The following is a 22,347-nucleotide window of genomic DNA, read 5'->3' as shown; positions in this document are numbered from 1 at the left end:
CTCACTTGTCTTATAGCAGGGCGGGGGGGGAACCATCTCAACCTGGATCTGTGGCTGTCCCTGTGACTACACTTAGTCCTTACAAAAGGAAAGCTCAGTCCCCCTACCTCATCCCTTGAGAGTCTAAGAAATTTTTCAGAACAAACTACTCCTAGAGCTTGCTTCAGCCTTTTGAACTGTAAGCACCACTGAATTCAGTACAGAGTTCCAGTACTCTTTCAAAAAGATATCTTTATTATAAAAGAAATAGAAAATATTAGAGTTAAACTTATTTCACAATGTTAATCACAGCAGTTATAAAAAACACAAGGTAAACATGTTTAAGAGCATTTGTATATGAAATAAGTGTTTGCTACTTAGCCATCAAATATGGCAAAGATATGCTCAGTATCAGTGCTGTAAAGGCAGCCAGTGAGCATCAGTCTGTTAGAGGCCAGGGAGAGAGCACCACCCCCAGCCACCCCCATTTGCCACAGAGCAGCACAGCAGAGCAAGATCTAACTGCAGGATTTCAGCCTAGCTCAGCTGTTTGAGGCAGATGTACCAGCTCTAAGCAACCCTGGGAATCATCCCTCTCAGTCAGATCAGCTCAGTTACCTCAGATGCCATGTCATGTTATAAGCCTTCACTCTGTAAGGAGAAATAGACTACCAGTCAAGCCATTTTAATTCTTTTCTGCTACTAGGATGTTCTAGCCTTCAAATAAGAAGAAAGTTCTCAAAAAAAGTCCTTTTGGCACTTTCCATACAAGAAGTTGTTTGTCCTGTATTTAATGCCAAGAATCTAAAGCGGTGGCTGAAAACTTAAGTTTGCTTAGGTTATTCACTAGTTGTGGTTCCATTCAAGTGGCAGAACATCTATTCAACTTCAAATAGGAAGGGTTACCCACGTTGCTGCCCATATTCAAGATAAAAAGATAGGGAGAAGAATCAGAACGAGCCACCATAGCCTGTAGCAAGATATGGGATGTGAGAGTTCAACCACTGTTTAATGCATGCTAGATCACCATGTAAACATTGAAGGTGAAGACTAGGGTTGGGAGTGGAGAAGGGGGGGAAAAAAGGAGGCAAGGGACTGTTTGTGCATTTATGTGAGCAAAACCCACAATGCTTCAGTTTGCATTTTGAAAAAGGCTGGGTTTTGTTTTGTTTTTAAGGAAGTGAATAAAGCCACCACACAAGATAGTAGTTCTCCACCAAATACAAGGGTGGTCCCCTATCTCCTTTCACACTGCATTATACTTTGGGCAGATTCAGTTCAAATTGGTAAGGAATGCATTCAGTCAGCAAGGATCCTGGTCAGTATTTCACCTGCAGTGTGCCATTTTCAGGCCTCAGAGGCAAAAATTAAAAGATCCATTGATTAAAAAAATAAAAATAGCTAGTGTTTCAACCAAGTTCAGGAAGAGACTGCCATTGGCTATGAAGTGCTTATTTCAGTTATTCTTTTATGACAGCACCCCCTCAAAAGATGAGAGATGACAGAGTTGAAACAAGTCACAGGCTGTTCAGAAAGCAAGCAAGGAGGCAAACCTCTTGTGTTCTTTTAGTAGTTGTCTCTGTACAGAAACCAGAGAACCAGCTTGCTACAGAGTCAACTGAAAGCGAGAGTGTCTTCTCATCTCAGACCAGGTCCACTTTCTGAGTCCCAGTGTGCACACATACAACAGTTAATCCAGTGCAGTTTAAATTCAAGTCACTTAGTCCAGCTTGCAAGGTTCAGTAATACTTCTTGGAAACAACTGTTTGCAGCCATATATTTTGTACCTATTTGAAGATGATACTCCAGTTGCTGCTAGAAGAACTCCTTCTGTTTATGGTCCTTATCTTCTTCCCTCGCAAGTTGTCAGGCTGCTCACCTTTGGGAGTGAGTCAGGTAGTATTTTGGCAGTGATTTTTCACACTGTGAGGGAAGAACTGACACTGTACAGGTTACCTTAAGAGCTGTTTTATACTTCACATATCTAAACATCAAGCTAGATCACAAGACAAACACCTGTACTTCACCCATAGTACAAGCTCTCTGCAGCTAGACACATGCATGTTACAGCAGGCTGAGCGGGCCATTGAGAAAAGAAACAAGTCAGAGCAGCATGTAGTGTATTGACAGATCAAGGCTTTTCTTCCAAGTTGGGCAAACACCAACCTCTCATTAAGCAGGGTGGTAAAAGCCTGCACCACTGGCTCATTGTTTGCTGATGATCACCCATCTCACACTGTTTCTAGACTCTTCCGTGTCCACCAGTTATTTAGCTGGTTACAGAAGCAACGGAGTTCTTTCACCAGCTGGCTGCTCTTTCTGAAAGACCTCTTTGATTTGCAATAGCTTGTTATGGATCCTCTCTCTCAGGGGAGGGATGTGATGGCTAGGGTCTAAGACATTTGTGCTTCTGCGCTCCCTTTCCCTCTTCCAGAGGAGATAGGGGTGTGGTGGGAAGGGCACCTCGCTTCTCTCTCGGCGAAGCTGCACAGTTATTCCACTGAGGGCCAGCATTGCCCACACTGCCAGGATGATAAAGTCTGAAGGAAGAGAAAAAACACAAATTCCTATGACAAAACAGAAGTTTCCCTCACCTTCCAAGCACAATGCTTACAAGTCTAGAGACAGACAGGAATGAAGTATTGTCTCTGCACCCTCACACTCCTAAGTGTGTCCATGCAAACACAAGTTTAAGCAGTGACAATACATGTGGAGTTGATGCAACCTGTTAGCCACAGAATTAGGCCTTGTGAGTGCCCACTCTGCAAACCCATCAGCAACAACCTGGAGGATGCTGCTCAGGCTTGAACTGCCACAAGTGCCTTTGTCACATAACCCCAGCACACAGCTGCTGAAAGGCTGGCTTCTGAGTAAGCTGACTCAGTATTTCTCTTGAGGGACTAGAATTTTTAATTTGGATGTTAAGCCTCACACTGCACTTGCTATTTTATCCACTCATTCCCTCCTGCCCTCCAACATGCACTATCCACAATGGAAGCAAAGATCCAGTGGTTTCTCAGACAAGCATTTTATACTAGTGCTTGTGTTAGAAGTTAAGAGGCCATATTCTCAACCATCAAGACACTTTCTAATGAAAAAGTAGAGTGCTAAGCAGTACAGTTCCCCTCCAGACATTCTGACTTTGTTTATCCAAGTACGAAATTGAGAGGACTAAAGTCCAAAACTTTAACAGGTAGAGTTAACATACCTCAGCCTACTCTTCTACTGGAAGAATAGTGTGAAGTCCAAAATGGAGTTTCAAAGCTATAAAAATAAAGTGGACTAGAGGGTACCCCTACCTCCTCCCAGAAACTGTCCTTTCCTTTTCTAGCCACTGAAGAATGAATTTAAAGGTGCTCACATGCAGTAGCAATCTGCTTTGCAGGATGCCTGACTATCTCAGAGATCCACCAGGATGGGGGGAGAAGCAGTTCGTAAACACTTGGTTCTTTAAGGAATCAAGTCTGAAGAGCAGCACTCACCATTTGTTTGAAAAGGCACATTGGTGTAAGCTCTGCTGAAGTAATCATTGAGGATTCTTCTGAGTAGGTCTAAGATGATGTAGGCAAAACTTGTGTAGACATAACAGGCAATAGCTAAGACCAATGAGTAAGAGCCTACTATTCCACAGGCCAGTATGTTCAGCTAGAGAAGGAAAGGAGAGAGGAGGGAGGAAAAAAAGAAAAGGCAGCTTTAGGAGACTGATAAACATTCTCTTTATTCCCCATCTCCTTAAGGCAGCATTTTGTATTGGTTCAACACTCTTAGAAGATATGTGGGTAGCAGCCAGCTGCTCACACAGTTTATCCAGATATCCTGTTAGGACAGCAGTGGTAGTGCCCACTAACAATTGTCTTTAATCTACATGCAACATCAGACAAAAGCCATTTCTTTGTTTATGGACCATTCAACACATGTGGGACTGAACAGAAACTCTCTAGAGCCAGTCCTGGGCTGAGCTACACGAGGCCATGTTAAGTCTTCTGTACATATCCCACAGAACTGCATTTTGCATGAAAGTGTTTGACATCCCTTCCTCCCTTTTCCTGAGGTAACCGTGCAGATTACTTACAATTCTTGGACAGCCAAAAAAAAGCACTGGAATCATCAAGGCCACACAAGAAAAGGTCACCCAGAACACAACATCATCACGGAAGACTTTGTAATCTCCTGCAAAGATACCACATTCCACAACTGAAGTAGTTTCTTTTTACTAGTGTTAATAAAACATGCTTGCTTTTTAGAAGTGGTTTGAAGGGAACTCCTCCCCAAACACTCTGTACATTCAGAAAGTACATGGAGTAGCACATGAAAGAAAAAAAAAAAAAAACACACACACACAAAGCACCACAGCTTCTGAGCTCAACAGCCAATTTTTAAAAAAAATGCATTTTAGTAGTGTTACCCTATACAAGGACAGAAAAAGAGAATCTTGGTTCAGTACAGGTCTAGTACCTTAAGGAGGGACAGAAGATCTTTTTGAAGCATTTGCTACTCATCATGCTCTGATGTCCCTGAGGAGTTACAGCTCTGCAGCCAGGCTTGCTTTTAAGCAGATTTGTCCTCTATTGTTTCTCTCCAAGTCATTCTAAAGACCCTGATGATGTCTATTCAGCTGCAAATACAAGCTTGACTCTTACAGAGCAATTCTGCCAACAAGGCTGTTTGCACTGTAATATGGTGAAAGTTAACAGCAAGAACTCTTGATCTATGGTGCCTTCACTTCTGAAGCCTCTGAGTTAAACTGTAGACTCTACTGCAACTTGCTTAGGATCAGAGAGAACAAGACAGACAGCAAATGCACGCCTGGAGCAGAGCTGGTGTCAAAGACTGCTGAGATGGCAAACAGCTTGGGTGGTGAGAGCCTCAACAAGTTCTTCACAGAGTAAGTAGTTTCCTTTTCCCACCAGTGAAGATTCCCTAAGTAATTTCAACTGCAGCACACCTGAAGGAATGCTTCAGGGACAGCTCTACTCCTCCCAACACTGGAAAGCATCACATTAAGATAAGCCAGCTTGTAGCATTCATTTTGGAGCCTTGCAGTGTCCTGGAGAGATATCAGAAGCTACATCCAGAAACTAGGTCCCTGTAATACAGCAGTAAAGCATCTCAGTAGCCAGCACTCTGCAACAGAGTATTTCAGTGCATACCTAGTGGAGTGAAGAAGACCACTGATGAGAAGAGAAATCCCAGCACAAGTCCAATAATCAACATACAAAGTAGGACAGAGCCAAATCTCCACCAGATAGCAACCAGGAGAAGCCCTCCAATAATTCCAGCTACTGCTGTCAAAATAAGACGTACTGAAAGAGAAGAAATTCCAAACTAAGAACTGTGGCAACATTCTGGAAACTTCAGTTACTGCAGTAGTGGATATAGCAGCTTTACTTGCATGCTTGATTTCATTACCTAATGAAGCCTTTCTGCAAAAAGCCTTACTATTAGTTCCAAACAAGTGCATCAGTATTCACAGTAATAGCTATCTCACAGTTGTCCTTCACACATTTCACTTAAAGCCTCTAGGCAGCAACAGAGAGTGTGGTACTGAGAGTAGTGTAGGATAGCAATGAAAGTGTTGCTACTCCACACAGTAGTACTTTGAGCTCCCAGGGCAGTTATGGTTGTGACAGACAGTGCACATGTATCAGGAAAGTAACTGTGTGAGGTAGGATTTATGAAAAGACAAAACTCTAATTCTTGCTAGTCTAACAAACAGGCTGCAGACTGTTTACGCTGTCAGCTTACAGAGGAAAACTGCATTTGAGCTGGAACCCCCCACTATGAAAGAGAAGCTGGAAGGAAATCATATGCTGCAAATTGCCAGCTATCTTCTTTGATCTTCATTGGATAGATATTCAAGTGTGTCTCTTATAGTTGCAGCTATTAATTCTGTGTCACTACTGTTTGAGGTCAGAAGCAACGCTTATTCTGTGTGTGTTGGTGCTGCCGGGGAAAAATTCAGAGCTCAGTTCAGTCACTTGTTTATCAGGCTTCTAATCCTTCTTAAGGCTAGCCAGCCACAAGCACAATCAAAGTTTTAAGGGATCCATAACAATATTGCTTTGGGAACAGGACTGTGTATCCTGACACATCTACTCACCATCATAACCAAGGCCAGTTACCCTAGTAATGAAAACAAAGAAGAAGAATCCTGTGAATATGAAGCCCATGAAGAATAAGTCTAGAGAAACAGGGGGGAAAAAGATTTAGTGTGCTGTCATATCACTTCATACCAAGCCTACTTCACACCCTCAGACACCTTCATTTTACAACAGCGAACAGGAAGTCTCGGCTCACTGGCTGAGAATCACAAAAGGAGAAACAGACAATGCTGTCTTGTTCTGAAAAAAGCTCTTTGGTATTTCAAATTCAAATAATCAAAAAAGTTACACATTTATATCTATTCCTGCTAGCATGCACACCTAGTTCTAGTTTCCCGTTTTCTGAATACCAGAAGCTTCTTGCTCTTGTACACAAGAGCTCTGATCCCACCAAAGCAAAGCAGCAGACAGAGCTGACATAAAATCACTACCAAGCAATTCTTAAGAATAACACTACAGTTCTAAGTTACATCAAGTAACAGCTATAAAATTTCACCCCATTTATGACAAGAGGCAAAACCATTCAATACCTGTTTTCCAGAATCTGTGTCCAAAAAAGCAAGTGAAGAGACCAAGAATAGCAAGAGCAGTAAAGAATACTTTGGTAGAGAGTTTGCCTACAAGGAAAAAGAAAAAGGGTAACTAGAATATTCCTTGCAATGATGAGACTGAGATAAGGTCAGGTTGCTGTCACCCACTCTGTGTAATAGCTGCTACTCCTTCAGAGGTACGCTGTGAACAGATATGTCTGATCTAAAGCTTATCTTAAAAGAATCTCCAACAGAATATTTAAGCAATCCCAGGCCAGGTAGGAAAAAAGCTTTCTTCTTATTCAAAAGGTTAAAGTTCCTGCAACTCTACTACCCAACCAGTTTTAACTTGCTGTTTGTTACCATTACAGCTTTACCTGAAAATTCTTTGCTCAGTCTTAAAAGTGGGGCAATTCAACCATCTGTGGAGGACAGTGCTAAAGGATTAGTGACGGAGGTAGCAACTGGAGTCTTTGTCACTGTAGCCTTTACCATAGCGTCCCTTTAATATACTCTTTCATACAACAGAGAGGACTGTCAGCATCCCAGTTTTGCTCACCTCTGTCTTAAATACTAGTAAGAATTTCACTTAAGCTATTTGAGACAAGTAAACTCTGAAATCTCTCTTCTCTAATTCAGAGACTTTTAGCCTGGATAATTTGTCTCTTGACCATAAGACAACATCAAATTTGACAACAGTTACTTATGTTATGACATATAGGAAAATAAACCAGGATGAATCTTGCTTTATGAACCCTATTCTCTCTACTATCCTGTCCCTTCTGCAGTCATAACAGGAATGGTAGCTTTGCTCTTCTTCCCCTCCAATTGTACCATTATAACTTTGTACAGTGAGAAAAATGACTATAAAGTCATGTTACTATTACTGGTATTCACTTATCAAATTAGTTTCACACTTATTTTTGGGTGACTATCTCCTTTCAGAATATTTGCTGGTTATTGTTAGCACTAGTACAGTTAGAGATTGGGCTGGATCCTAACACAGTTCCTGTTTTATTAGCCTAGTTTCACATGCAGCATCTATAATAATAAAAGTGACTTAAGATTACCTATCCAATCTAAAGGGAAAAAGCTAGTGTGGCACTACAGAGTTGAAAGTTTCTATTTGCAAACCCATAATAATTAAAACCTCTGCTTAGTTTAATATTCAGTCACTAACAGTTCCTCTCAGTCTTAATTTATCATTCTAGAAATTCTTCTCAATCAAGAAGTAGACCAAGACATAAAATAACAAAATATATCCAGTGTAGAACAAACAGCAACTTCACACTTGCAAAAGTCAAGAGCCTTGCTTGACATATCAGAGAACATCAAGCTTTTGAGACATGTTGGTGAGGAAGTACAAGTCCCAACTTACTGACAGAAGAGCAGCTATCCACCAGGTCAGCAAAGCTGCAGGCATATGTATGCACAGGTATATATGCAGCAGAAGTATTCCAAAGAGGATCCCATACTATGACATTGTAGATCACACCTTGCCCAGGCAGCGAGGAAAAGTAGATATTGGTCTTGTCATCAGTTGTCAGTGTAAGCATCTGGGACAGTAAAGAGTATTAATTGCAAAGATCTGCTCTTTTCCCTATTACTGATGGCATGTTCATGTATAAATGCAGCAGCTGAGGCAGTACTCAGCAACTCAAGGAAAAAGACCAGCAAAAAGTCCAAGTGAGAGTTCTCCTATTCTGAGGCCTCTCAGTATTACCGGTCCAAGCATTACAGGCTCACAGGATGGATTCCACTTCCTCCCACATTACCACATCTTTGACAGGGGATAAGATTCTCCAAGCCACCATGTGTTTGCTTTTCTCTATTTGAGGACAAAGCCAAATTTCCCTATCAGTCTACTAATGCAGGCCTAGCCTCTGAAGCAGGCAAGGCTGCTGTTCTACCCCCTAGCAAGGCTGGGCTGGTCACAGCTGCTAACATTCTCCTCCTGTCCCTCCTGGATCACCTTTCTGGGGAGCAGGGAACATACAGTGAGTGTTTGCTCTCACATATCAGGTCTTTTTATGCCCCTCCAAACTGGATCCAGTTTCTAGTCCAGTTCTGCCACACTTTCCTACCTCCTCTGCTCCTTGCATTCCCTGCCCAGTCCCCAGCACCTGCCAGGCATTGTAGGAGCCTGCAGCCATCCTTTTCAAAAGTGGCTCTTCTTTCACAGTGGGTTTATAGGCACTCGGTGGCAGTACTGTTCCAGCCAAACTGGCCTCAACACCACTGAGGGAGCATTATGGCTAAGGCAATATTTAGCAGAGAGACACTGTGCTAAGAACTTGTTTGATGGAGAACAGGGTGCAAGACATACAGAAACACCTCACAGACCAATCACTAACATCTACCTAATATCAGAGCCCATTACCAGAAGCCTCAATCCTGCCACATCACTGGGATAGGCTCATTAGCCACCTCTATCCCAAGGCAGTGGTTGCCATTTTGTAGGCATCACGCACTTCCTAGCCAGTAATCTCAGATAAAAAGCAAGAAGCATCAACAGCTTGCCTCTGTCACCACTTAAAGAAGAAAAATCACAGGGGAAGTGAAAAATCAAGTCAGCGCCATTGTCGAATGCTTGGCATACTAATGCTTCAGACTTACTTTAATGCCATTAGCTTTGATACTGTGCACCTCAGACATCTTCCGGATGTGGTTCATGAGCACCATCTCAGAAAGATCATTCTCTGGTAAAAAGTACTGATAGACATCATAACGCAGTCGCCATCTGGAGTTCTGACCAGTCCCTGAATCACAGGATGGTGGATTTGCTCCTCTGCAATTAAAGAGAGATCAGCTACATGCCCAGGACAAGCCCTCAGATATTAACAGAAGTTTTCAGAAGTCTCCTGTCTGAGCTGGCAACATTTAGCTTCTACTCTTTAGTTTTGAATCAGTTGCTGGGCTTAACTTCTAGACAGTAAATGCTTATGAGAATGGACTACAGCAGGATTACACTGCAGAACCCTGATGCAGACAGAGGGTCTGTTCCGGCATTTGCCTTTAAGCTTATGACAGCTTACAGGAAGCCTCCATAAGGAACTGGCACATGAATTCCAAGATGTCACAACAGCCAGAGCGTTACAGCTTCAGTGTTTGTTTTTTCCATGTATGCAATATATAAAAAGCTCTGTCAAGATGCAGGAACATAGTAGATAGGGAATGGGGAAGGCTATCTGGGACACCATGCGCTACCTGGGCAATAACAACTTATAACCTGAAGTGTTAATGTTTGGCAAAACTTTAGATTATTATCATGCTTTCATAGTAGTGGAGTGATGAAACAGGATATAAAGCACATTTTTTTCCTCAAATGAAGTAAGTCACCACAAGGAACAGGAAGATCTAGTATTTGCTGACTGCTTGCACATCTGAAATTGTAAGCTGTATAACCTCTCCCACAAGCTGCAGTTTTGACTCTTCTCTCTCCTGTATTATCCCTCTCCCCTCCTCCTTTATTTTTTAGTTTGCTTGTTGCAGCAAACAAGATTTCTGCCAGGAGTTGGACACAGTCTTTCCAGCAGAATCTTGTTTTATGGCCCTGGTCAAATATAGAATTAAAAAGGTCTGACCATCAGCATGCTGAAGTTTTTCCACACACCTGGCATATCCCAAATTTGCAGGGGCAAACTTTATGTGTACATCAACCAAGGTATAGTCTAGGTAAATATTGGGATCCACTTCCAAGTCAAATTCTAGATTGCAGCCTCCAGGAATAGGATCTGAAATATAGATAGTTAGCTATAGTAGCTTTCACTCCCCCTTCACACAGTATGAAAAGTTTTAAGACCCCAAACAGGTACTTGTAGGCACAGTCTATTTGTTAAGGATCTAGAATCATCATGTTTCAGTCCTGTAGACAACAGAAGTGGTTTCACTATAATCAGTAAGAGAGGTCCCATTACACATGCACAGCAGTTTGCTGCTCTAAGGTTGAAACCATGACAAGACCATACAACACATTTGATATATGTGGCTTTTTAATTCAGTATTGATCCCAAGCTTTGACAGCCCGTTTCAAGAGGATTTCTGGTATCTCCATCCTACATTTTCACCATTTAAGAACATCACCTTTAGAAGACCAACACTTCAGTTCTCATGGCTAACTTGTAATAGACAGCTGGTATCCCTTAACAAGTAGTAAGAACATACCTTTCTCCATATAAGGAATGGAGATAGCTGTGCTTAACACCTGGTTAGCATCCAGTGACCGAAGGTACCATGTACATACACTCTGTTGAGGCCGAAGAATGGAAACCAATCCTTTGTCTACTCCAGTTCCTGAGCTGTTCACAGAGGGATTCTGGACAGAAACAGATTATGTAAGCACATAGTCCTTCCTGAGTACATTTCATCACAGCCTGACATACTGCACATGAATCACATTCCTGAGGTCACAAGTCTGTAGGGCATGTATTTTAGTACCAGCTGCTATAAGTGAGGCATTCAGCCCTTACCTAGCTGGTAACTCAGAGCTAGGAAAAAAAGGGAGAGGCCTAACACCACCTGCTGCCTAGCTTAGGCCCCAAAACCCTACCAATAAAACTAGAAACAAAGAGTTAATATCACAAGCAAATTGCAGATGGTGCTACACACATTCTGAGAAATGGAATGCAGACACACCTTGCTCTCTCCACCAGAATAAGGTTGACTGTATGATATTTGGCTCAACCCTAGCCATACCAGACCTATGCTCGTTCCTGGAAAGCTATGAAGATGCCTGCACCATACATCCAACTGGGGAATATTGGCTTGCACATAATAAAAGTACCTGGGGTCAAGTTAGACATTGACCCTATCTCCCCCCTACTGCCCAACACCACCTCTTTTCAGAACCAGGGAAAGACCAGCGCAGCAACAGCAGTGCCACACTCACATGGCTGGAACAAACAATTAACCTGCACTCAAATCTGTTTTCTAGCATGGAAAGCATGCTCTTTTCCAAGAAAACCACAAAGTTATCTGAGGCATCTCCATACAGAGCTACTGGTAAGCTTTAAGGTCTGGCTCACCTCCATATTTCCAGGGGCAGGCCAGCCCTGAAAGCAGTACAGACATACTTAGACAGCACTGTCCTTGGCCTGGTAAACCCTGCAGATGCAGATAGTGTCTGAATCTACAGCAGAAGTAATCCTGCCACAGATAATCAAGAGCTGAATAGGTCTAACAGTAGTCCCTGAGACCTGTGAGCCTGGCTATTTCAACAATGCAAAGAGGGTTGAGGTGGGTGACTTGTGGGACTGGTTACTCATCTCAACTTCTCAACGTAGTCACTGGCACCCAGCATATTCTTATTTGGGATATACGGAAGTGGTGAGAGAAATCAGTCAAATGGTAGCTGTTAGACCTCCACCTAGCACCTTCAACCTAGTCTACATCCTGTTCAAATACTACTTAGACCCCCACAGCAGCAGAAAGTCAGTACTTCAGATTATATCCCAGCGATTATAGGACAAATTGAGCCTAACGTATAGCAGTAGGAATGCTTATGTTGTTAGCTAGAAGCAGCAGCAGCCTTCACTGTAGTACTTTGAAGGAATTTCTCTATATGCCACTAAACAAGAATTAAATTCAGGAGAAGCAGTGGGGTAACAAAACACTATCTGTAGCAGCCAGACCCAAGACACACAAATGGCAGACATCTAAATATCCCAAAGTGATCATATTTAGCATAAAGAGATAACTGGCAAATGCTTATCATGAATCTGTTTATCAGATAAAAGCAGATGAATATCAGTCAGCAGTCACATGTCAGAAGTACCACTCCTGTCAAGAATGAAGAGCCCTGAAACACTTTCAGTCCAGGTCTGAAGTTCCTTTTAGTATTCTAGCCTCCAAAATAGCAGCAACAACATATAAACACGAGAAAGGTGGTATTATTCTAGTTTCAGAAATCCAGAAAGATATGTAGGAAACATACACTTTATGTTTATACAGCTTCAATTCTACATACATACCTATAGGTACCAGAGCCAGCTACTGCTTCTCATTTGAGGGGTGTGAGGGGGGAAATGACAGTTAAGATCAGAACTGACACTCTTACCATACCTTATCAAAGGATATCACCACATTGTTTTGCTGGGCATGTACTTGAAAAATAACAACAGTCACATTGCTTGCAACATTCCTGATTACAGCTTCCACTGAATTGGTCTGGTTAAGTAGCACATTTCTGAATTTTCCCAAGGAGAGCTCAAGAAGACCTGCATTAAGAAAAATAAAAAACTCTATGTTTTTTGTCCAAACAGAAAGTTGGTGTCAAGGGGAGCCTGGAAACTTCAGGGACCCTGATATTAATCAGCTGGGAACAGAGCAAGTCATCATCTTATGCTATTCTCACCCTGTAAGTTGTACTTGGGCTTCAGAGACTGCTATATACAGCTGTGCTGACCACAACAGGTTAAGCAAGAGATTCCTCCACACAGCCTAACACTCAGCTAAGCACAACAGGCAGGACATCCTGCCAGGGGGCTAATTATTTAGTACACCTGAGCTGCATTAGCAGCAGACACTGGCTGCAGATGACCAGCTGGTGCAATCAAGGGCAAGTAATATTCAGTACACATTAAATGAGAGGACACTGAGTGCTATTTGCTCCTCTGCTGATAGGGGAGCACATGCTTACATTAGCCAGACAACTTGCACAACACCTGTTAGCTCCCTGGGTGAATTCCCAGCCCCACAGGAGTTAGGACAGTTCAGTCAACTTCCATGGCACAGAGTCAAACATGTAGTTTGACTATGTATACTTACACACTTCCAGTTATTTCACCTGTCTTTTACTCCAACACAATTCCTGATTATTAGTACTGCAGAACTTTGATTTCTAGATTTAATAGACCTCTGCCTACTTTTTCCAAGATACAACCAAGACCATTTCTTCTAAGGATAAGCATAATCCCATTACACATTGACATTTTAAAGAGAACCACATGGCCCAGAATACAAGATTCTTTAGGAGAACCAATTTTAGCTTGTTGTTCAAGTCCCACAAGAAAGCCTGCTTTCTCCCTCCACTGGGATCTTACGGGACAGGGGCTGTCAAGGGAGGGAAGAGAAGCATCTGTACAGAAGCCATGAGATTCCTCTATTGGTCAGTTAACAGACTAGATGCTTTTAGAGTCTGCAAGATGCCCTCCCACTTTGCTTCTGATACTTCATAACATTCCCTTGCGCACACACAGACGTGCAGTAGCCCAACAGACCTAAACTTATCAAACACATGCACAGTACTTCCGCAAAGTTGCCTCTTCTAGTGCCAGGGCTGACATTGTGCTATACTCTAACAGAAGGAGAGCAACAAACAGCACCCTCCAGCACACTGCTGCTGAGGATTCAGGAGCTCTCCTTTCCAAAAAGGGAAGGGATACGGTCCTCCCATCCCAAACTCTATACCCAGAGGAGACTCTGTACTCCTTTCCTGTTACTTTTCACTCTCTCCCCCAAGAAGTTTGGTTACTGGCTTTGGGCAGAGCCTGGTCCAAGAAATTTGATGAGTATTGATACTGCATCACCAACAAAACCCTAGCTGAAGTATGGGAAATATCATGAACCATCTAGGAGAAACAAGAGCCTCTGTTTTTCAGTTTATGTTAAGAAGTTTCTCCTGCAAGTTTTCAGACATGTAAGATGTCTGTTAATGTAAGATTAGAGCTACCAAAAAAAGAAGAAAAGCTTTGAATATTTTCCAGTTCTTCATGGAGTCCCTTGAACAGCAGTCAGATGCCCTCCACTTCAAAACCTCTCTCTCCTCCTAAGCTCTTATTTCTGTACATGTTCTACCAGGTATGTAACTACAGAGTATGCATGCTAAAGAAAACAGACTATAAACCTATGCATTCGGAGATCTGGAGTGAAAGCTGGAACGCAAAAACAAAAGCAACATTTTTCTCTGAGCTTTAAGAACTTCAGCACAGTTCCTGAACTACAAGAAACACTCTTAAACACATGTTCATCTATGGAAAAAAGTGAAAACAAATAACTGAAACCATATACATCCTCTCCTTGCTCTGCAGGATGGAGGAACAAGCAATGCAGTTTTTCCCCCTACCTCCACTCTGTACTCATACCCAGAGGCCTCTGCATAAATAAGAGCAGATTCTTCAGTAAGACATGCAGCCACTACTTAAACATGATCATGAGACTGAATGTCACAGGCACTCTCAAGTTAAAGTGTGTGGTAAATTAAAGCATGATGTTCTAGATTGCTTTAGTGTTTGCATAATCACTCCTAAAACAGTGCACGTGACATATTTCAAATCAAAGTTTGAGCTGAAGCACATAAAAGCAGGAGTTAAAAAAAATAAAATAAAATAAATACCCCCCCCCACCCCCCCCGGCCACACACACACCCCCTACATCCATCAGACCAGTGTTTTTCAGCTTGTGGTTTGCAAGCCCTGGAACACCACCTCTAGCCAGGCTGGAAAGGCGACTAGGAGTTCACACGCTCTGCACAGCATGCAGAACCTTTTAAGTCATTTGCTGAAAGGCCAATTGCTACATGGCTCAGACTACAGCATCTAAACAAAACAAACAATCCCCCACCACACACTTTCCTGCCTTTCCCATTTCTATCATTTGGGTCAGTCATTGATTGCACTCCTAGGCCAAAAAGAGCATGGACAGCAAGACAAGTCAACCTACTCGCAATCCATCAGTCTCATTGCCATCGCAATTTCTCAGACAGACATTAGACTACCTGACCCATATGAGATTCAGTGTTGGTAAAGGTGCTTTGAGGGACAGAAACTGGGTACTGGAGACCTCTGTGAACACACAGTACTGGTCACTGCATGCAAGCTTCCTCTTCAGGCAAGGCTGACCTTGCTGATGATAGTACACTAAATATGGCTGCAAGCTCAGCAGCACATGCAATAGAGATGACAGTCACAGAAATGAGGCAGTTCACCCAGGAGATCAGCAACAGCACCAGAAACAAAAGCCAAGCTTTACTGCTTCACTTGAAGTTGTGAAGGTTTGGAAACTCCTGACAAAATGCCAAGCTATCTTCTCCTGTCCACAAGGAGGAGAGACAAGTCTGAAGGTCACTGCATGCGAGAACGGCTTAGCGTAAGGTACAAGAAAGGAACCCTCAATACTGCAGAGATTATCAACTGGAAATATACGCTCAAAGGAAGCTAGCACTACTGAAACAGAGCAAGAGCTGAGCAGAGGTGGAATATTTAGCACGTATTATTCAACACACTAGTACTATCAATACTAGAATAGGAGCACAGATAGTTCATTGTATAACAGAGACTGATAAGCAGAGGTGGGCAAAAATCCACTGTCACCACATATTGCATCTCTTTTCCCACAAGAGTAAGGCCAAAATCAGTAAAGACAAAGGAATTCAACATCTCACAAAGCGCTGCAGAGATCAAAAGCCCTTATTCCTAACCTTAAGAAATGAGGTAGTCACCTCTACAGATGCTTTACATTTATTACCCCTTCCCTGTGACATGCAGTTTCCCCAACAAGCAATAGCCAGCCTGAACCCTTTCCATTCTGCTGATTCAGTGCCATGTTCTCAGTTCATTTAATGGTTTAAGTAAACCACATATCCGGCTCCAGGAGTCAAGCGTTGCTTCCCATCACCAATAAATAGCTAACCACACGAGGTTCTTAGTAACACCTAATGGCCCAGTTTCCATTAAGAAATGTATCTGAAGTAGTGCCATTGCTGCACATGCAGAAAGAGTATTTACCACAGAGATGTGCTCCATCAGTATGCCTGCCTCAGACAAGTAAGTTCTCTAGAGTCACAGAAAATGCATTTCTACTTTATGCCAAGATACTCTCAGAAGATACACAGAAAAAGCTTACACAAGTTTCAAGAGGCGAGAACCCTCCAATACAGAGGATGTCAATAAATACATGAAGACATTTAATGGAGAGGAAATGCAAGCTCAGCAGATTCAAAACTGGTTTGAACAGGGACAACATGAGTATATACTTACTTATTAAACAAAAGACATAAGCTATATTATATCAGATCTATATGGCCATGCACATACGAACGCACAGCAGAGTCCTGCTATGAGGCCACCATCTTCACATGCAAGCACAAACCCAAACAAAGATCTGCTAAAGGAGCAGTGAGATTTATGAATGCTTCTAAGTTTTAATCTCACATCCTTACTGTGACCTGTACTCTGAGTATGATTTGATGCTTACAGGGGACAGTGGCATGGAACATGGTTGTCACCAACCACACCACTCCCATCCCAGAAAGACTGCTTTCTAGCAGGCTGCCTAAGTTATTACATCTTTCATCCTCTGGAGAAAGAGGGTAAGAAGCACCTAGGTCACCTGCTTAGAAATTTGTTAATCCACTTTGATTACCAGCCAGAATATGCAAGACCAGGCTGAGTCACCTTGCAGGCACTGTTGATTAAGATGTCATTTGCATATCTGGGTAATAATGACCCCCTATTTTGCTACACCAGGAGGTGCAAGTGACCAGCTGTCCTACAGATTCAGACAGCACAACAGCTTTGCGTGAACCTCTTATTTTAAAATGCTGTCTTCGTATTGACTAAATGGCTAGCACAAACTAAGTTCACCCAAATAAGTTGGGGAAGGAAGGAGGGGAAGGGAAAAGGGAAACTGACACCATTCAGTTGGCTTGTATTTTGCATGACTATTAGTCTAGTTAAATCTCTGACGTAGAAGGTGGTCTTGATCCAGGCAAGAGTGTGTCAAGAGGGCACTACTGAATCCTGATTACGCTATCAGCTTGGTTTAGTTTTTCATCACTAAATAACTGGGTTTAGGAACAAACCGGGACACACCAAATGAGGCCAGCTGCATTCTTATTTCTTGCAAGTGGAGCTCCCTGGGAGGCAGCAAACATGATGCATCAACTTAGTACTTACATACAAGCGTTTGAAAGAGCTGCAGCACATCAGATTCCCAGGCAGGAGTGTCTGTGTAATATAGCCCATCATGCATGAATTTTCCTTACTTGAACATTTAAAATTAAGTGGGATCTTCTAGTATTACGGGAAAGCTGGGCCCTTCCCCAAAAACCTGGCTGTCCAAGATGGATTAGCCACAAGACAGTTTCAAATAGGTGAACCATTAAATAAGTGTCCTTCTTTAGAGGGCCTAGTGATCAGCTAGACATTCTGTAAACAAACAAGACTAAATTCGTGATCCAGTTTTAACTCAAGTCTGGGAGATAAATTGCTTGCCAGCATCTTTAAACACGAGAATCTAAGAATGCTGAGCCTCCATTCTCAGAACTCATCAAGTGTCTATCTTAACTTTTTAGAGCCTATGAGAAGCAGTGAACGCTTAGCTGTCCACTAAGGTCTTGGGCATGAAACTTGGGGGGGGAAGGTGGGAAGTCCTCCATTTCCCAGATGGGCTTCAAATGCTGTCCTGGAGCCTTGCTAAGCATATCAAGGGCAGATTTCTCTTTTTGGAGAATTAAGCTTTATTAGAGGCAAGTTGAAAAAAAATAGAGAAAAAAAATAAGAGGAGGAAGCTTGCATCAACCTTAACCTAAGGGACTGCTTGCTTTATCTCTGAAAGGAAACTGGTTCTTTTCCTCTATTTGAACAGGAAAAAGTGACAAGAGTTTAACCAGGAAAAAAAGAGTAAGCAGTGGTTAGATCTTCACAAGCTGTAATTATTATAGGTCACTTGACTCTGGAAGCTTATTTTGGGTTGCTTACAGAAGTGCAGGAGAATTACAAGAAAAAACATGCTGAATAAAGTCAGACTACATCAGCATGGTCAACAAGTAATCCTAGGAACCAAGCTCTAGAAGCCAGGGGTTTTACTCTTTCTTAAGCTTAAGGGACAACATTCTTCAAGACATAGTTAGCACAGAACCCAGGACTACTTGCACCTGGTCCACAAAAAGCAATTAGCCCCTTCTCCTTCGCATACGAATTTCTAAGTAGTAAATGCCACCTTGTTTCCTTTAATGGAGCATGATACTATACACCAAACTCATTAGCTCACACTGCATCTCTGGTGCCCACTGCAACCAATTAGCCAAGCAAACCTACATAAGAGTTAAAATGATGGCGTTTGTACCACTTAGAGATGCGGAGCTGTTCACCCCTCCTCCTTGCTTGAAAAGGGAAAAGAGGGATTAGAATGAGTTCTCCCCTGCCTATTCTTTATGCCAGCATCAGCAAAGATTAAGATAACTTTTTTTTCCCCCTCCCAGTTCTTCAAACCGCTACCTCTTTGCCTTGATCTCAGCTTGGGTTAAAGCCCCGAGCGCCAGGTCCCCGCTGCCCCACCGCGGTGCCCAAACGCGCCCGGCACCGCCGCGAAGAGCTGCGGGCCGGGCCGGACCGGACCGCTCCCCTCCCGGCCGACAGCCCCGCCATGGCGGCCCCGCTCGTACCGGCGCTGCGCGGCGCCGGCCCCGCCCGCTGCCCCGCGCCGACCGACCGCTGCTGCCCACCCGCCTCCGGAGGGGCCCCGCCGCCGCCATGAGGCGGCCCGCGCCGCCCGCCCCGCTCACCTGCGGTGGTGGCGGCGGCGGCGGCGCCGCGCAGGGCCCCCAGAAGCCCCAGGAGCACCACAGCGCAGGGCGGGAGCCGCATGGCGCTGCGAGGCGAAGCGGAGAGGCGAGGGGGAGCGGGCCGTGGCGGCTGAGGCTGAGGCCGAGCCCGGGCGGGCGGCGCCTGGCCCGGGCGGGCCCTGAGAGGCGGCGCGGCGCGGCGCAGCGCAGCGCCCAGCCCGCCCCAGCCCGCCGGGGGATGGGGAAACGCCGCGGGGGAGGGGCGGCACCGACCAGTGCGCGGGGGCCGCGGCAACGGTCGTAACCGCCACGCCCAACGGCCTTTATCCTCGCCGGCCCGCAAACTGCCGCCTCCGGCACGCTGCTGCTGCTTGGCGAGGCTTCCAGGCTGCGGGGGGGGGTTAGATTTTTTTTTAAGCCCCCCCTTTTTTTTTAAACGCCCCTGCTGTTTGTTCCGTAGCGCCCTTGTCAAGTGCTGCGGAGCGGTCACTCGCACGGGAAGCGCTCGCAGCCCTCGGAGGCGCGCTGTGTTCAGGCGCCTCTGGTTTCAAAGGGGATTCACGCGCACGTGAAAGGGAAAAGAAAACTGGAGGCACGTTAAAAGTCTTCCTACTTCTCGCTGGTGGTGTTTTCAGTTCTTGTCAATGTTAAGCTGATCTCATAATTATCTGGGCCTCGTTTATGAATTCATGTAATACTTAAACCTCTGTTAAGCCTTACACAATCATCCTTGCTTCCCCCCCCCCTCCCAGCTTTAATCCATTTTTCAGTTAACAGAATGTAAAAGGACGTTCTCATTCAGGCACCCAAACACAGAGAGGTGTACTGGTTTGTGTTTAAGGCTATAGTGATTTTGGTTAAATGGGTTTACTTTCTTCTGCCTACCTTTGCCTGATACACTTTGGAAAGGCAGCCTTTCTCAGTAAGAATATCTAGTTTACTGATACTATCTTTGTCCTGCCCAACAAGGTTCCCTAGGTCAAAATATGTAATGTTAAAAGACTATTAGGTTTAGTGCTTTGCCCTGAGCCACCATCAGAGTCAGCGGTGAGACCTTGGCCCTTCTTTATGCACAGCTCCACATACAAACTACTTGCCCATGTCGCAGAGGAACAGTGCCTGAGAGAGGCTGGTCTCATGCTGTACACCTCACTTATTCCAGGCTCACACCAGCATCCCTCCAAATTGTGGAAGTCCAAAAAAAAAGCCTGTTGGTTTCCAAAAGAGCTGGAACTCCCTTAAAAATGAGCAGTAGGTTTTGGTCTACACTGTCGCACTTTGGTGACTTGGCTTTTTAACCAAGGAGTGTGAAGAAAACACACATCCCAGTTTATACATACAGGCCAGCAAAATCATTGGTGTAAGCCCAACCATACTATCAGAAAAACACTTCTATCAGATTATTTAATATGACAGCAAAGAGGGTAGCTGGGGGAGCTGCAAGAAGATTCCTCACAGACACATTGCTGCTGGGTGGCTGCACCCACAGCTTCTCAAAAAAGTTGGTCAGAAGAGACCTCTGGAGGTCTCTAGCCAAATCTCCCACTTGAAGCTGGACTACAGCTGACATCAGATCAGATCAGCCACAGCTTCATCTAGCCAAGTCTTAAAGATCTTCAAGGCCCAAGAGCTCACAGCCTCTCTGGAGGACCCGTCACAGTGCTGCACCGCCCTCCTCGTGCTGAATGTATTTCCTAATGTTCACTTGGGCCCTCCCAAGGCTGCTGTCCGTCGTCTATGGGAAACCATGGTCATCAGCAGAGGTCCCTGACTGGGGAAAAGCTAACATTATACCCATCCTTCAGAGAGGTGAGAAGGAGAAACTACAGACCAGCCAGTCAGCCTCACCTCCAGGAGCACGTTCCTTCCCTTGGGATCCATTTCCAGTCAGGTTATGGGCACCAAGATAATCAGGAACAGGCAGCGGAGATTTACCAAGGGCCAAATGTGCTTGAACAACCTGATTGTCTTCTGCAGTGAAATGACTGGGGCTGTGGACAAGCAAAGATTAGCAATGTAAAATACTTAGACTTCAATAAGGCTTTTGATGTTGTCTCCCACAGCAATTGTATCAGCCAACTCTTTCAGTCCCCCGGGCTCTATGCTGGTTACCAGTCACTATCTGGACATCAAGCCTTTGATTACAACTTTGGAAACCCTGTGGTCCAGCCAATTTTCAATCCATCTAACAACCAGTTCATCCAGCCCATGCTCCCTGAACTTCCAGGTGAGAATGCTCTTGGAACACCTATATTGGAAGATTCTGTATCATAGACAGGACCATTGCCATATGATTTTATCTTTAAGTGTTGACTGATGAAAGTTAAATATCAGATGCCTACTGACTTGCACAAATTGGTATTTCCTATTCTGTAACCCACAGGTATAGTGAACTCTTGCTGAATGTAAGCTGGATTGTTGAAGACATTATCACTCCTGGCTTTTTGCCACTCCCTGTCCACTCGACATTATCACCTACTCAGCTCAGGTGCTGGAGTGGACCATCTGAGTGCTACTCTGTTTTTATCCAGAGGCAGAAGGCCTGTTGTACAGCAAAAGCTGTACACTTTGTGGCTCACCAGCCTTCTATTGTCTGTAACACAAGAATTTGTTTTTTTACCCAGCTACAATCACATGAGTATGTACTTGTGTTTCTGAGAGAAATAAATGGTCTTGAAATGCCAGTTCTACACTGAATAGCGCATTTTATAGTGCTTTAACCTCTTTTGTCTCAGTACTTGCCTCTGTTGAACTACCCACAATACATTATGGGCCAAGTTCTTGTCCTGTTAAAGTAAAGTGATATTGCTCACCAGGACTGTTAGCAATACCTGGATTTGCCCTTGGGAACCTGTTCTTTCTAAGGCCCTTGCAAATAAATGCAAAATTATCCAGAGGGCTGTGGTCAGCTTCTGGATGCACCTATAGCTGCTGAGATCACATCAGACATCTATTCTGAAGCATTCATCATAGGTAATACTTGTGTTAAGACATTACTGATATATGCAGAGCTGCCTCTCATTCTTACCATGAAGGCAACTTACAAAAATTCACTCTGATTTTTGCTTTCAAGTTACTATCTCAGACTAACTTAACTATGACCCTGATTGCGGGCAGAAGAGAAAGAGATTTGTGGTTCTCTAGAAACTTATAAAGCTGGTAGGGCTATGGACGGGCACGAGGGTCCATTGGCAGGAGAGGCCCAGAGTAAGGGCTGAGACTACCTTTCTAAATG

The 22,347-nt window shown here is 43.9% G+C and overlaps 1 protein-coding gene and 1 long non-coding RNA gene across 2 annotated transcripts; one reads left to right on the top strand and one right to left on the bottom strand.

The window, feature by feature from the left end:
* Nucleotides 1–214: 214 nt before the first annotated feature.
* On the bottom strand, nucleotides 215–19,279 carry TM7SF3 (transmembrane 7 superfamily member 3). Its single transcript, XM_067305834.1, has 12 exons — nucleotides 19,113–19,279; nucleotides 12,671–12,825; nucleotides 10,775–10,925; nucleotides 10,224–10,344; nucleotides 9,227–9,398; nucleotides 7,989–8,166; nucleotides 6,611–6,697; nucleotides 6,080–6,160; nucleotides 5,130–5,282; nucleotides 4,052–4,149; nucleotides 3,462–3,624; nucleotides 215–2,519 (listed from the first exon to the last, which is right to left on the bottom strand). The coding sequence occupies exons 1-12, from the start codon at nucleotides 19,192–19,194 to the stop codon at nucleotides 2,257–2,259; spliced, it is 1,704 nt and encodes a 567-aa protein (XP_067161935.1). The 5' UTR covers nucleotides 19,195–19,279; the 3' UTR covers nucleotides 215–2,256.
* A 297-nt stretch (nucleotides 19,280–19,576) lies between these two features.
* On the top strand, nucleotides 19,577–21,796 carry LOC136993442 (uncharacterized). Its single transcript, XR_010885762.1, has 3 exons — nucleotides 19,577–19,704; nucleotides 21,176–21,339; nucleotides 21,496–21,796. It is a non-coding gene; the product is annotated as an uncharacterized lncRNA (long non-coding RNA).
* The last annotated feature ends 551 nt before the right edge of the window (nucleotides 21,797–22,347 follow it).

This window comes from Apteryx mantelli, chromosome 1 (assembly GCF_036417845.1).
Source record: "Apteryx mantelli isolate bAptMan1 chromosome 1, bAptMan1.hap1, whole genome shotgun sequence".
Lineage (NCBI taxonomy): Eukaryota > Metazoa > Chordata > Aves > Apterygiformes > Apterygidae > Apteryx > Apteryx mantelli.
The sequence above is the reverse complement of the archived record's forward strand: the minus strand, read 5'-3'. Positions and strand labels throughout refer to the sequence as shown.

What these genes read in the sequence shown, in the direction of transcription:
- TM7SF3 (XM_067305834.1), bottom strand. Translation starts at nt 19,194, where the DNA reads ATGCGGCTCCCGCCCTGCGCTGTGGTGCTCCTGGGGCTTCTGGGGGCC. An exon ending in TCAAAGCTAATGGCATTAAA is followed by an intron (nt 8,167 to 9,226) that starts GTAAGTCTGAAG and finishes TTACTGTCCCAG; the next exon opens with ATGCTTACACTGACAACTGA. An exon ending in TTTTTGGCTGTCCAAGAATT is followed by an intron (nt 3,625 to 4,051) that starts GTAAGTAATCTG and finishes TTCCTTCTCTAG; the next exon opens with CTGAACATACTGGCCTGTGG.